Here is a 14,917-nt window from a genome sequence, read left to right on the forward strand (position 1 = left end):
TCCTTCGCCAAGATAGAGAATCTCTATATCCATTGTGATAGAGAACCTATTAGAAGAATGAAATAACAGATTAAAATATTAAATTTGATGTTCATCCTTTCTTCAAAATGCATAGAAAACAACATAATATACTTGTTCACTGTTATACAAAATTAAAAAAGTTGCCCATGCTGGGGATTGACCCCCGGCTTTGCTGATGAAAGCTCTGGACGCTAACCAACACACTATCAATAACACTACATTTTCTTTTCTTCAGTCAGTCTGTTTCTTCCTCAACACCTGAAAAAGCAAAGCCATCTTAATTTCACTGATAATTTTTCCATTGTCTATTGATAGAAACCACGTATGTCAAAAATAGGCACATTCTTTCTGTGAAATATCCCATGTTTCGCACATTATGCTTGTCCGTTTACTGTTATTTGGACATTCACTTGGAAGTTAAAATTTAGCTTTGTCTGTGTGTTTTCACGTGCATGTGTGTGACAAGAATGATGTGAACGTGTGTTTGATGTTGTTCTAGGTATTATTTTCATTCAAAGCATTATTTGCCCGACCCTGTGGCCGAGTGGTTGAGTTCGCTGCCAGCACTGGCACGCGGTGCATCGTCTCTACGTGCGGTCCGTGTTGAGCATTTACGTGTAAGCGAGTAAAATTCCGGTTAAGTCTACCTTCTGTGTTCTGAACAATGTCTGTACGGCGAGTGAATACTGTGAAATTGGTCTTCAGGAATGTGCGACAAAACCGACATCGATACAACTGCATCGGTGGATACAGCAGAATTTGTCACTAACAGAAGATCAAGTGCTTAGTATTGAAATCGATCAATATCGTAAGTGTGTGTTTATAAAGTTAATATCGCGAGTGTTAGGCGAGCAGATAATATTAAGATCGGGAGGCACATTAGTATACACTGATGACAATGGGGAGCATGAGGTAAAACTGGAATGGGCGGATCAAAATAGCGTAATTGTGAATGTACATGTAGTTCCTATGGAACTTCCAATGGACGTTCTACAACAGACACTGACAACATATGGTGATGTGAAATATGTGGATGATGAAAAGTACACGGATGAACATATATACCCTACGCGTACCGGTACAAAGCGAATTCGCATGACGCTTAAAAAACCAATTCCATCGTACATCACTATCAAAGGTGATCGATATTGGGTAACGTACTTTGGTCAAAAGATTACGTGCAGGATATGTGAATCTATAGAACATCTCTCAAATTGTTGTGATAAGCGTAGAAAACCAGGAAGAAGGACAGCCTCAACATATGCGGAAGCCATCCACCGTTCACCAATCAATATTGATGCAGCAGAACAACCACTGCCATACCAGCCTACAAGTTTTCAATTACCCAAGAGAACCCTGGACATAGAAATGAAAGAATCCCCACAGAACCCAGATGTAAAAGAACCCGAAGGTGCCGCACAGACGCCACTGGATCCTCCGACGAACAAAGTTTCATCAGAGAGAGCAGCAAAGGAAACTTCCCATTTGTTAACAACAGAAGGTCAAACTTCGTCATGGGTCGCGGAAGTTGAACGCGAGGAACTTTCGAGTAACTACCAGGTCACGCCTGAAGCCTCGATTAGTGATAAGATGGCCCCTCCCCTCCCCGCGAACAGCTGTGTATCGGAAGGTGAAAAGAGCCAAGCAGGTGATGAGCTTTCCCTGCCAGGCGCTTCCTCGCCCACAACGACCTTGAAACCAGCAGAAGGAAAGGTGAGTGAACAACATGACCAACCTAAAATTGCTCCCCCCCCCCTTCCCTCGTCACAGTAGCAAGAAATGGTATCAGGAGATGACTCCCAAACCGAAGAGGAATCCACAGATGATAAGCAAGTTATGGACAAAGGTCAACGAAATAGAAAAAAACCGCACCAGTTCACGACTGAAAGCGGTAACAGAAGGTAAGAAAAAGAAATGTACAAGGATGTCTATAAGCCAGCAGTCCGTCATACACAGCAGGAAGACCCAACAAAAGTGAAATGTTAATTAGATGTGGGTTCAGATTGCCTTTCCCTCCCCCTCCATTAGGTAGTTAGTGTAAGGAGAAATGTTTGTTTATGTTTTGAGATGAGAGTGATTTACGGGTGTAGTCCGCGACATAAATTTGCGTACTTTCCTAGTGTATACAGTGTGATGTTATATATTACATGTTAGAGAGTTACAAGATGAATATCGATATAATAACAGGTAGAAAAAATAGTGTAAATTGTGTCATGCACATGAACGATTATCATCATTCTGAAAATACTTAGGACTATGTGAAACGCCCTCCCTTGCCCGGGAAAACAAATGCTACCACTACCTAGATACAGGCGGCAAAATCTCCCTCGGACAAGCGAAATAGCGTTACGGTCCAGGTTAAGTTCGTGTGTAGGAACCGGTGACCGACAGTGCATAGTGATAAGCCATATCGAATAAAAACAAAGACATATGTACTTTCAAATAAACACCTCTTTACCTGTAGCCCGGAAGCGGCTAGCTGCATACTTGAAAATCACGGGTAGCGACATGCGTGCGAAATGATATAGCCCAAAATTAACATGAAAATAAAAAGTATATTCTATTCATAATCAACAAAAATCAATTTACTACATCTCCCCCTCTTTCACTCTCACTTTCACTCACAGAATCAATCCTCACGGGGTCTTCGACACAAAGAATGATACATGACATGTACAGGTGTTAAGACGATAAGCCCTAATTATTGCATTCTCAATTAATTTTACCTTACTTTTTGTCTAATCAGGTCATTTGTGATTTTGCTCCAGTGCTACTCAAATCCTAGCCAGCCCTTACTTAAGTTCACCTTTTTTAAAAAGAAACTAGTCGGCGCGGTGACAATACATTATTTGATCAGCATAAACAAAGGCGTCTCAACGGCAATTACATTCACGTGGGCGGACGTTTTCCTTTTTACAAGACCTCACGTGGTTCAAACATAACAAATAACCTCCGTTGAGTGACGCAAACATATAGTCTCTAGCAGGCGGGACTTAAACACTTCGCCGCGACGAGCAAATCATATTACCAGGCAAATACTTTTACCAAATAATCACACATGCGGCCTGACATAGCTAGCACTGACACATAAAAAATGAACAAACCTCAAGTAGATTAAACAATTAAGTGGGCGGCGCTTTACTCTTATAGTACGCACTTTAAACAAATACAAAGGAGCACAAACAACAATAAATTTAAGACCATTAAAAAAATATCACAAGGAATAAGAAAAATTGACCTGAGACGAATAAATTACAAATGACAAGCGCGAAGGGAGTTTGATATAAAATTTCGAGTTGAGTGGACGTTTTCAAAATGTTGACGAATTTCAAGGGCGTTCTCTAAATCAATCGGGCCGTCACGTGCTGACAATCACACAGATGAATACATTACCAACTCTCAGCTTCCGAGGTGCATCCTGGCGTCGTTATGGGCGATTGAAAAACACATAGTATTCACGCGAAAGGTTTCCTTGGTCGCGACGATGAAGATGCGAAAAGTGTTCATACTTCTGGTTCCTCGGTTTCTCTTCCCCTCGGGATCGGTGGTCTGGGCGTCGGGACATCAACGTGGCGGCTGGTAGGCATCATCGGCGTATCAATAGGGCGGCGTTCGACGTCTCTCTCTCTCTCCATGGCGGCGGATAGGCATCATCGGCGTATCAGTAGGGCGGCGTTCGACGTCTCTCTCTCTCTCCATGGCGGCGGATAGGCATCATCGGCGTAGTCTCTTCTGACATCGGGAGAATCGACGTAACGCCCTCATCTCTCTTCTTCCTCTAGCCCGCCATAGTTTCCGGTGTTCCTCGTTTCTCAAAAAATTATAAACGGCGTAAGGTGATCACAAAAACACGGTCTCGCTTCAACTCCTCCCAGCGGTTGAGGTAGGCGCACTCGTGTAGACTTACTGCCTATCACACACTGGTGTTCGCAAAACCCAACAAAGTCCACTGTACACGAAGAGGTAGCACGAAGGTGCTCTCGTTACAAGAATCGCGGCAAAACTGTACACGGAGAGGTAGCACGGAGCTGCTCTCGCTACATGGATCGCGGTAAGACTGTGTCTCGAAAAACCATGTCCTTCGTTTTATTTAGATTTTGAAAAAAGACGCTAAGCGTTCGTTGAAGTGACGCTTCCGAAAAGGTCATTCCACTTTGCTCTATTGTCTCCCAACTGGGACGAGCCGTGCTCTAAGTTGAGTTTCTGCGGATTAAGCCTCAGCCTCGCTGTCGCCCATAGCTCAATTGCAAACGGTGTCCACAAACTGATCAATTACAACCGATTTGATCTGGCGTCCGTAATTGTTGCTTGATCGCGACGAAACTCCACACATCCGTCCTTGCACACATGCCGCTGCGCTGGTATAAGTTTCACATGAATCTGACCGCTGGAAACCGAGATATTTAAATGTTTGTCACTACGGTCGAATTTCCTAAGCTTTAGACGCATAACGTGACCCTTCAGGTGCTCACCCTTAAGACACGCGAACGTCTCGTTCCTCCCGTCGGCTTGGCAAAAATCAAGTATGTATTCTTACAAATTAAAACTCTCAACGCTTTGAATCAACACCTTTTTTTACCGCTATGGACAATAATAATAATAATAATAATAATGACGGTAAATCTGACTGTCACAACTAATACTTACTTTAGTGTAATTGTGCTCCAAAAATGCACATTTACGTGGTATTCTTATATACAGTTTTTTATAATATCTTATTGTGCATGAATTACAGCACTCGTCTTTGTACCCTTAATATCAATGGGATCTTGACGCCAGTGAAATGCAAATTGCTTGCGGACTTTGTCCGAATCCACTCGATTGATATTTTATACTTGCAGGAAGTTTGTATTGTAGATTTTAACTTCCTGTATGGGTACGAGGCTATTGTAAACTTGGGGACAAACTGGAGAGGGACGGCAATTTTAATCAAAAGTTTAACAAAAAGTATAGAAATAAAAAATGTAAAGAAATTAGTCGATGGGAGGGGAATTAGTTTTCAAAGTCAACGTTATACTTTTGTTAATATCTACGCCCCCTCCGGACAGCAAAACAGATGGGAGAGAGAACAATTTTACCAGGCTGAGATAGTATACTTACTTCCAAATAATGATTCGTGTATCATCCTAGGTGGTGATTTTAATCAAGTGCTTCGATCATGTGATTGTATAGGAAAGTTTCAAAATAGTTTAGCATTAACGACCTTAATCAGCGATTTACAGCTGAAGGACATCTGGACCGAAAAACGAAAGGATATAGTGTTTACCTATTTCAATAACAAAGCAGGTTCTAGACTGGACAGATTCTATACACTTGGTCATACTATAAAATATGTGACGACAATAGATGCTTTGCCGGTACCTTTTTCAGATCAAATAGCAATCAGAATGAGTATTAATCTACAAGAATCTAAATTAGTTTGGGGTCCGTCCAATTGGAAAATGAACTCTGCCCTACTTCAACAGCCTAATGTTAATGATATGTTTGAAGAAAAATGGAAGTATTGGTGCCGGCAACAAAAACACTATACTGATTACAATACGTGGTGGGTAAAATACGTAAAACCTCAAATTAAATCCTATTTTCAATGGCTAGGGAAAGAGAGTGCACGTGACCGGAACTTAATGTTGAACTTCTATTACAAATGTTTACATGAGTTATGTATGCGACCTGATGTCACCGGACATTATCCACAGATACAAAAATACAAAGCACAAATCCTTACGTTGCAACGGCATCACTTGGAGGGTATAAAGATAAGAACTACTCATGCGTCATCCTTGCAAGATGAACGAACCTCTTTATTTCACTATGTACACACACAAAAACAAAGGCGAGCTCTTTTGATAAACAATATTGTCGATTCCGAGGGAGATACACATAGAACTCAACAAGGTATATCACAGGCGTTTTACACGTATTATAATAATTTGTATACTGGTAAAGAAGTAGATCAATTGGCTGTACAACAATTGCTCACCTCGGTAAATAATTTTTTGACGGACGAAGACAGAACTTTGTTAGACAGTGACGTCACTGTCGAGGAGGTGTATGAAGCACTGCGTACTTGTAACGTTAAGCGCACTCCTGGCAACGATGACATAGGCTACCAATTTTATATACGTTTTTTTGATATTATGAAACATGAATTGGTCAAGATAATACAAGATGCATTTCGAAACGAATGCGTGCTTCAAAATGAAGGTATAATTGTACTGATTGCCAAAAAAACGCGTCCGAGTGCAGTGACTGACTTTAGGCCCATTACTTTGTTAAACTGCGACTATAAAATTATGGCCAAAGTCTTGGCTAATAGACTGAAACCTATATTATCTTCTTTACTCAGTTCACGGCAAACAGGTGTCAGTAAAACTCAAAATATATTTTCTACGGTGGCGGGTATACGTGATATAATGTATTATTATGAAATGCAACAAACCGCAGCTTGTATACTATCCTTTGATTTTACAAAAGCTTTTGATCTTGTAATTCACCAATATTCGTTTGAAGTACTTCGAGCCTATCGCTTCAGTGAAGCCTTTATATCTGTTTTGCAAAGTTTCTTTAGAAAGGCAACCTCCCGTCTTCTTATCAATGGATTCGTGACTCCTGCAATACACGTGACGAGATCCATTCGCCAGGGGTGCCCCTTGAGTATGCTTCTCTTCGCTTTGACCTTGGACCCACTACTTCGATATATTCAGTGCCGATCCCCACCGGCAGAGAGTGCTTTCCTTGAAAAGCAAGTGTTTACATTCGCAGACGATTTATCAGCTTGTGTAACAACAACGAACCAGCTCCAAAACATACTAAATGCAATGTGTTTGTATTGTTCTGCCAGCGGAGCGGAAGTTAACATGACAAAATCAAAGGCTTTACCTGTTGGCAACTGGAAGCAAGACAATACGGACATAAGGATAAAATATGTAAACGAACTCAAAATATTGGGCATCACTTTTCATACTAACGAATCCAGAATGCTGGATCTAAACTGGACGAAAATTGTAAGCGAAATCAGGTTACAGTGCTATCAAATGAGAGGAAGACAACTCAATTTAATTCAGCGTGTTTGGTTCCTACACATTTTTATATTTAGTAAATTAAATTATGTCGCCCAAGTGTTGCCAATCACACAGCAATATCTCCGACAAATAAAGTCTGCTGTGGGATGGTTCATGTGGTACGGACATTTTTTTCGGGTACCTTTCCCGATCATGTGCTAAACACAAATGACAGGTGGTCTAGAACTATGGAATATTGAAAATAAATGTAAGTCCCTATTTTTAGCTAGAAATTATAAATTGTACTTAATTGAAAGGTCGATTACATCAATGTGGTTGCGTATATTTACCGATACGTTTCCACCGCAAAATCCACCCAACTTGTCTCGACTAACAAAGAACCCTATGTATGTACGAATCTTTGTACAAGAATGGAGTTATGTGGAGTTTCCCATGGATTTGAAGGAGAATACTCTGTCAAAATATTTGTATGAACATTTTCAACGACAACTTATTTTGCAGCAGAGTCGAATAGAGAAAAAAATTCCTAATGTTATTTGGTCAAATGTATGGCAAAATCTCCACAAGCCTTTCCTTGACACGGACATACGAAGTTTGTGGTATACCCTGGTGCATGATCTAGTTCCAACAAATGTTCGACTAAATGAAATAAAAAGACTACCAACAAATGAGTGTAGACAATGTGGAGAGGTGGATACAAATGAACATCGCCTCACTACATGTAAAGGAATTTCAGAAATTTGGGCCTTTCTCATTATGTGCCTTGCCAGAATATGTCGTATATCGCCACAATGCTTTCAAGCAAAAACTTGTATATTACCAGACTTCAAATATTTCCCTGTGAAGAAAAAAATGCCATTGTGTGGCTAATAGCACATACAGTATACTATATATATACTATATAGCAAAAAGTTTGAACCAAATATCACCCTATATACAATGTATCTTAAAAGATCTAGATGGAAATAATCTAATAAACAAAATGTCCGATTGTCACAATATTTTGGTAAATATCTGGATGTAATGTAATTGTATGTATACATGTAGGAAAAAAAATCCATAGATGTAAACAGAATAGTGAAATAAAACTTTTTTTAAAAAAAAAGTGGTTAGCACATCGCGCTGCGACGCCAAGGGTCCCGGGTTCGAATCCCAGTCGGGCTTGGTTGTTTGTGAATGTCCATTCATCAATTTCATCATTTCATCACTCATCCCCATCTTCGCAAATTAGCCTAGAGGCACAAAACGCGAAGTAAAATAAACTAAATCAAATAAAAAAAAAATCATTCAAAGCATTACTATAATTGTAAAATATAGAACTTAGTGTAATGCAAGGAGTGAAAATATAAATCCAGTTCAGTTCTAAACAACATTAATTAAAGGAAGGTAACGTGGACCGAGTATTATTCCATGTCGAGAACACGTGACATTAATCCCGACAATCTTCATCTCGTATTTCTCTTTGGCATCACTGCTCAATTTCCCAAGATGAACACCCTTGACTGGTATACAAGCCGCAGAATTACAATGCTGTTTGGGTTGTCTACTCACAAGGCGCTAGGTGGTCAGACACCGAGAGCTTGCTTCAGTGCTTCTTCAATAGGGTCGTTAAAACCCAGCAGTGTCCAAGACTGTACATTGTACATAACGAAATGGACTATATTAGTGTGGCGTCACATTGAGTTCAAACAAACCCGTCACTTGTTGTTCCGCCATCCGTTCCAAGAACCGCAGCCAATAGGAGCCTGCTGTGTTCCCAGCAGATATCACAACAGGGACAGAAAGTGTTGCTACAACCAAGAGCAGGAACTCGCGCGGTAGAATGGGACTACATGGAGACGGGTAACGTGACTGCAGCGTTTGCGTTTAGCCCATTTCTACCTTGTATCTTAGATTCTCGAGACAGCCAGCACCTGAATTAATCTTTCATGCTAACACGTGGATACTTGTTTATCATCAGGTCCGTATTTGATCCAAGTTGCGTATTGTTTAATTTCAATACGGAACTTGGACCCTATTTAAACTGATTCTGAAAAAAGGTTCCTGGACCGTATTTAAATTGATCCTGAAATAAAGTTTCCTGGACTGAATTTAAATTGGTTCGGATAAAAGGTTCCCGGACCATATTTAAATTCATCCGGAAAAAAGTTCCTGGGCCGTATTTAAATTGATTCAGAAAAAGGGTTCCTGGACCGTATTTCAATTCATTCAGAAACAAAGGTTCCTGGATCGTATTTAAATTGATCGGGGAAAAAGGTTCCTGGACCAAATTGAAATACTTCACAGATAAAAAGGTTCTTTACGGTTCAGAACCCATTTACGCTTGCTGATTTTATATTCTGGACCGGAATTGAATTTATTTAAAATTACTGGACCTTTAACAACCCTGCTCAAAAGTCTTAGGACAGCGACATTTTATACTAGGGAACCTAACTTACACAAGGCGTTGGTGGATTGGGTGTAGAGTTAGGCTCAATTTCAAGGTTGCCACGTGCATAATAGATATTTATGAAATACGTGAAAGGAATAACACCAAGTATTATGAACGTAAAAATATTTAAAATATCAGTATTATATCGCAAATAACAAAATGCTCTCTGAAAGAATGAAAATTGATTTTCTAGTACTAATGGCTGATGAGTTGAGCCCGAATTTTTATGTAATATCAAAGTACAAAATATGTATTATCCAAAGGATATGTAGCTAAATATGTAGTATCATAAATCATGTAATATTAAGAATAATCGAGTATCCAAGCTATTTCAAGAATTCTGCTAGATATTTATTTTATTTGAACATATTCAACGTAATTTTAAAGACATAAGTTGTTCAAATTAAAATTTGTATCAAATTTATAAACTCAAGAAACCAATTTTTTCAACTATTAATTACTTTTCACATCCCAAATTATTGTAGAATATGTAAATATGCAAGATAGCTCTTCGTATAGTGCGATTCATGACTAGAACAAAGTGCGGAAGCCAGTTGACAATTCCAGTATCCAGAAGCTACTCTGTCATAATGAATGTCATAATCTAATAGAAATAAGAAATGAGGCTAGACTTAGGTGGTTAAATAACTCTGATGATACAAATTTAAGCAATTATAATAGAATAAAGAGAGAAGTTAATCGCACGTTTAGAAGTAAAAAAGATATTACTTGAAAATCAAAATTAAGGAAATTGAAACAAACAGCAAAAACAAAAATACCAGAGATTTATATAAAGGTGTAAATGAGTTTAGAAAGGGGTGGCAACCTAAAGTAAACTTGATAAAAGATAAAGACGGTGATTTTCTAGCTGACCCAAGCGATATTCTAAATAGATGGAAGAACTACTTTAATGATCTTTTAAATGTCCATGTTGGAGATAAATCAGAAGTAAATGAAGTCCACACAGCAGAACCTTTAGTTCCAGAACCTAACTTGACTGAACTTAAAGATGCTATTAATAGGCTAAAGAATAACAAAGCACCTAGCATTGATTTAATACCAGCTGAGATAATTAAATATTGTGGAAATTCGTTAATATGCCAAATTCACAAATTAATTTGTTCAATATGGAATAAAGAAGAGATCCCTCAACAGTGGAAATAATCCATAATTGTTTCTGTGTTTAAAAAAGGTGATAAAATGAACTGCAATAATTACTAATTACCTTGAAATTTCTCTACTCTCAACAACATATAAAATATTATCTAACATTCTTTTAACAAGACTAACCCCATAAAAAGGTAAAAAAAGGTAAAGTGTTCCCCTGCGCCCAATGAACTCGCATAATTTCGTATAAATTACTCATTGACATTGCTTATTACGGTGATTAGATCGTACCAGCGATAATTTTATGAAGTAAATCAGAGTACAACTTTCAGTTATTCAATTAGGCAAAGTACTTAACCTTCAGATTGTACGACACTATAAATTGTCGATGTAATTATATAACGGTGATCCAAGTTAACCTCAAAATTAACAATGTAAAAATTGACCTAATAACATTCAATTATAACTGCATAAAGGAGTAGTGTTTTTCGTCCAGGTTTAAGCTCCTACCTGAACATAAGATACCCGGAAACGGAAAAGTGAATGTAAAAATAAGAAAAGATTTATCAATGCTACTGTCTTTAAACTTCACCCGAGCTAAATTTGTATTAATTAATGATGTCTTTTGAAATGCCGAAGTATGCGTGAGAGAGTGAATTTAAGAATGAAAGGGGCATTAATGTAAGTGTTTTATGCATGTGCTCTTATATAGCAATTACATCATATATAGAACTAACCCTGTGGTGTGTAATTTAATCTACCCTTTGCAATCTCTTGGGCTCCAACTGATGGCACTTACCCTGGCACAAAAGGTAAATATGTTATTAATGATTGCCTTTTGTTTATTTGTTTATTCGTTTCTTGTTGGTTTGCATTACCCAGGTAATGTACAGCCAGAGCGTCGACAGGCACAATTAAGGTAGACGCCGTTACATTTCCACTGCGCTATCGTATCCACCCAAGTCGGACACAGATAGCTAAATGCTATACTTTTTTGGGAGTGCATACATTGAGATTTAAAACTTGGCCATTGTATATTTTCATTGTTCCTCATAACTGAATTATGATGGAATTTTCATTGAGAATAAATAACTACTGTACGAACATGAATGAGCAGTCTTCTATCTTTTTCTTTAACTTAAGAAGTGCGCTATCTATCCCCTTTAACTAAAGAACATTTAACACAATTTCATACCAATAGCAATGTTTGTTTAATGTAGTTTCTCTTTCAGGCGTTGTGACATTCAAGGACGGAAGCCAGGGTTTTCCTAGGAACGAAGGATTCTTCCAGGACTGCCGCTTTGTGAGGAAGAAGAAGTGTCCAGAAGTCATCCACAAAGCACAGAAGGTCGCTATGATGGCTCGTGTTCAGTGCAAAACCACAGCAGTGGATGATGCGCTTTGAATAAAGAAAATTATGTTTACGAAACTTATAGTATTTGGAAGTAATAAAACAACTGCAACAGAAGAGGATTGTGTTTTTATTACACTCATGACATTATCACAGTGTCATTTTAGCTAAATATATATACAGGGTGGCGCATTTTTATCTACCAACTTCAAATGACAACGAAAAGACGGCGAGTGTTTGTAGTAACTTTATATGGTTATGAAATAAAAATATATTCATAGGAATTTAATACAGTGTATAATATGGACTATACAGACATAAGTGCATCTTGAAAATAACACACACGAAATATACTAGTCCTTCTGCTTGAATGCACTGTTCGAGGTGATGCGGGAAGGCTTTCATGACGCCCGTCTCGACATGTCATGTGGGATAGCGCGTATTTCACGGCGACTGACGGTTCACAACATTATCCGTGGCTTTCCACTGTTTAACCCACCTTAAAATCAGTGTTGCCACATGAAGGAAAATTTTCCTTTTGAAAGGGAAATTCTAATCGAATTTTAAGCCAAAAAGGGAAAAAGGAAAAGGGAATTTCCATAAAAAATACAAAGAATTCAGGAAAATTTGAACATATTAGACTGAATAGTACACATTATGTTAGGTTCTACTTCCACATTTACAATTTTTTGCTGGGCCTCCCCCATGGCGCAGTGATTACCTTGTAATCGAGGGGTCCCGGGTTCGATACCCGGTGGAGGCACAAGTGGTTCGGATCCCACTTTAAACTGTAGGTCCAGTCTCGATTAGCCTTACTGTGCATAAAGTGGACTTAAAACACCAACTCAAAGAAACAAACAATTTTTTGCTGCTGTTTCTTATTCCACTCCTACATATATTTAAATTTCCATTTTGATTCTTACGTTGCTTGTCTATATCTTCGGTTAATAACGCAATGAAATGGGTTGTGGAACAAACACAATGGTACATTCATTCTTCGCCAAGGTTCGAACTTGAAACCTATGGATCAGTACTTAAAATAAGCTATTATTATTATTATTATTATTATTATTACACCTACTTTGTTTTAGTTGAAGGAAAAAAATAGTCGCAGGAGGGAAATTTTAACATCAGATTGTGGCAACACTGCTCAAAATGCTGTGTGTCTCTGGAACGGCTGCATAGCGATCTCCATTGTTCCGCCGCAGTGGCCGGTTTCTGTTTGGATGAAGGCTTACACAGCCGCAACCCGAGTCTGCATCGGACAACGCTCCATGGGATACTAATTACCCGACTCCTAACTCTCCACGGATGTAGGTATGCCACACATGCATTTTGGCAGGGTTGCCTACTTAAATTGGTAGATATAATATGCGTCACCCTGTATATGAACTCTTGTTAATGCAAAGCTTTGAATAATCTTCATGATTTCCACGTTATACAGTGTGCCCGTAAAATAATGGTGGGGTTTTAAACACTCATAGTTTTGGAACAAAACATGGTAGAAAGATGAACTATATATCAAAGCAAAGAGAAACTCTCCAAGTTTATGTATGCGAAAGCTTACGTGCTGACACCTACAGGCACGAGGGGTAACGCATGCACATTGTGTTTCAAGGACACGCAAGCTGCACGAGCTTATTAGTCAGAGTTATTGGCCCCTTCTATTTTCCTGAACAAACAATAACGGGTACCACCTTCCTGGATATGCTACAAGGGTATGCAGTGCCCCAAATACCGGAGAATTCCATTTTTCAGTAAGATGGTGCTCCTCCACATTTTTCCACAATCGTGCGGAATTTTCTTAACGAAACATTTTCTCAGCGATGGGTCGGACGAGAAGGGTGGATTGCCTGGCCCCCACGGTCTCCAGACCTTACATCCATGGATTTCTGTTTGTGGGGTTATGTCAAAACAAAAGTGTTTTCCTGTCAAGTTCGAAACCTGGACCATTTAAAAGCAAGAATCACTGAAGCTGTTCCGTCTATCGCGCAGGATTTTCTCTGACGTGTATGGGAAGAGACTGAATATCGTCTTGACGTCTGCAGGGCAACTAAGGGTTCACACATCGAAGTCCACTGAACAGGTAAGAAACGTGGAGATTTTCTCTTTGCTTTGACGTATCGTTCATCTCTTTACCATGCTTTGTTCCAAAACTATGACTGTTTAAAACCCCCACCAATATTTTACGGACACATGCTTAAAACACCAATTTATATGTAACTCAATTTTTTAATTACGTATTTATTTTCATTTTTTTACATTATGTTATATTACATAAGGTTGTGCAAGCTAAATTCAACCAATGTAAGAAACTACAACTAAACTTTTCATATGTAGAGTGGGATGCATAAATATTACAAAGCAAATTGTCCATCACCATGTTCACTCTTCGTCGTCGCCTTGTAATCAAGGAGTCCCGGGTTCGATACCCGGTAAAGGCACATGGCACAGTGGTTCGGATCGCACTTTAAACCGTAGGTCCAGTCTCGATTAGCCTTACTGTGCATGAAGTGGACTTAAAACACCAACTCAAACCAAACCAGAACCATGTTCAGGAGTGGAAACAAAACACCAAACAAGCTGCTGACAACCTCTGCACCAGAATAGGTAAAAATCAATTCCTTAAAAACGCGTTGGGTGCAAGAGAAAAGAGTTGTGGACAATTTGCCGTACAACACGTTTACATCCCACTGTACAACTTATTTCAAAATTGAAATCATATCTGAAGTATTTTTGAAATTGTAGTAAAAATTCATTGCAGTTTCGATACAAGTGTTTTGAGTAATATTTTTCAATAATTGATACAGAAATTCTACTGGTGCTGAAACCTGAATGTTCCTCGCCCTTCACCCAACTTCACCATTTCTCACCATAATTGAACGGAAAGGATAAGGGAATCGGCCAAGTGAATTTGAAAATTTTATTCCCAAGTATAGATATTTTTAATTGCTCATTAATATTTCATTGTTGTTTATTTTATTC

The 14,917-nt window shown here is 38.8% G+C and overlaps 1 protein-coding gene across 1 annotated transcript in view; it reads left to right on the forward strand.

The window, feature by feature from the left end:
• Positions 1-12,001, forward strand: part of LOC146004211 (MORN repeat-containing protein 4 homolog) — a 139,339-nt gene extending 127,338 nt beyond the window's left edge. The window contains exon 5 of the mRNA XM_083142881.1: positions 11,814-12,001. Coding sequence (XP_082999007.1) covers positions 11,814-11,986 — 173 coding nt within the window. The 3' untranslated portion in view covers positions 11,987-12,001. The remainder of the gene's footprint in view (positions 1-11,813) is intronic.
• Positions 12,002-14,917: the final 2,916 nt, after the last annotated feature.

Source organism: Lepisma saccharinum, chromosome 21 (assembly GCF_977018435.1).
Source record: "Lepisma saccharinum chromosome 21, izLepSacc3.1, whole genome shotgun sequence".
NCBI lineage: Eukaryota > Metazoa > Arthropoda > Insecta > Zygentoma > Lepismatidae > Lepisma > Lepisma saccharinum.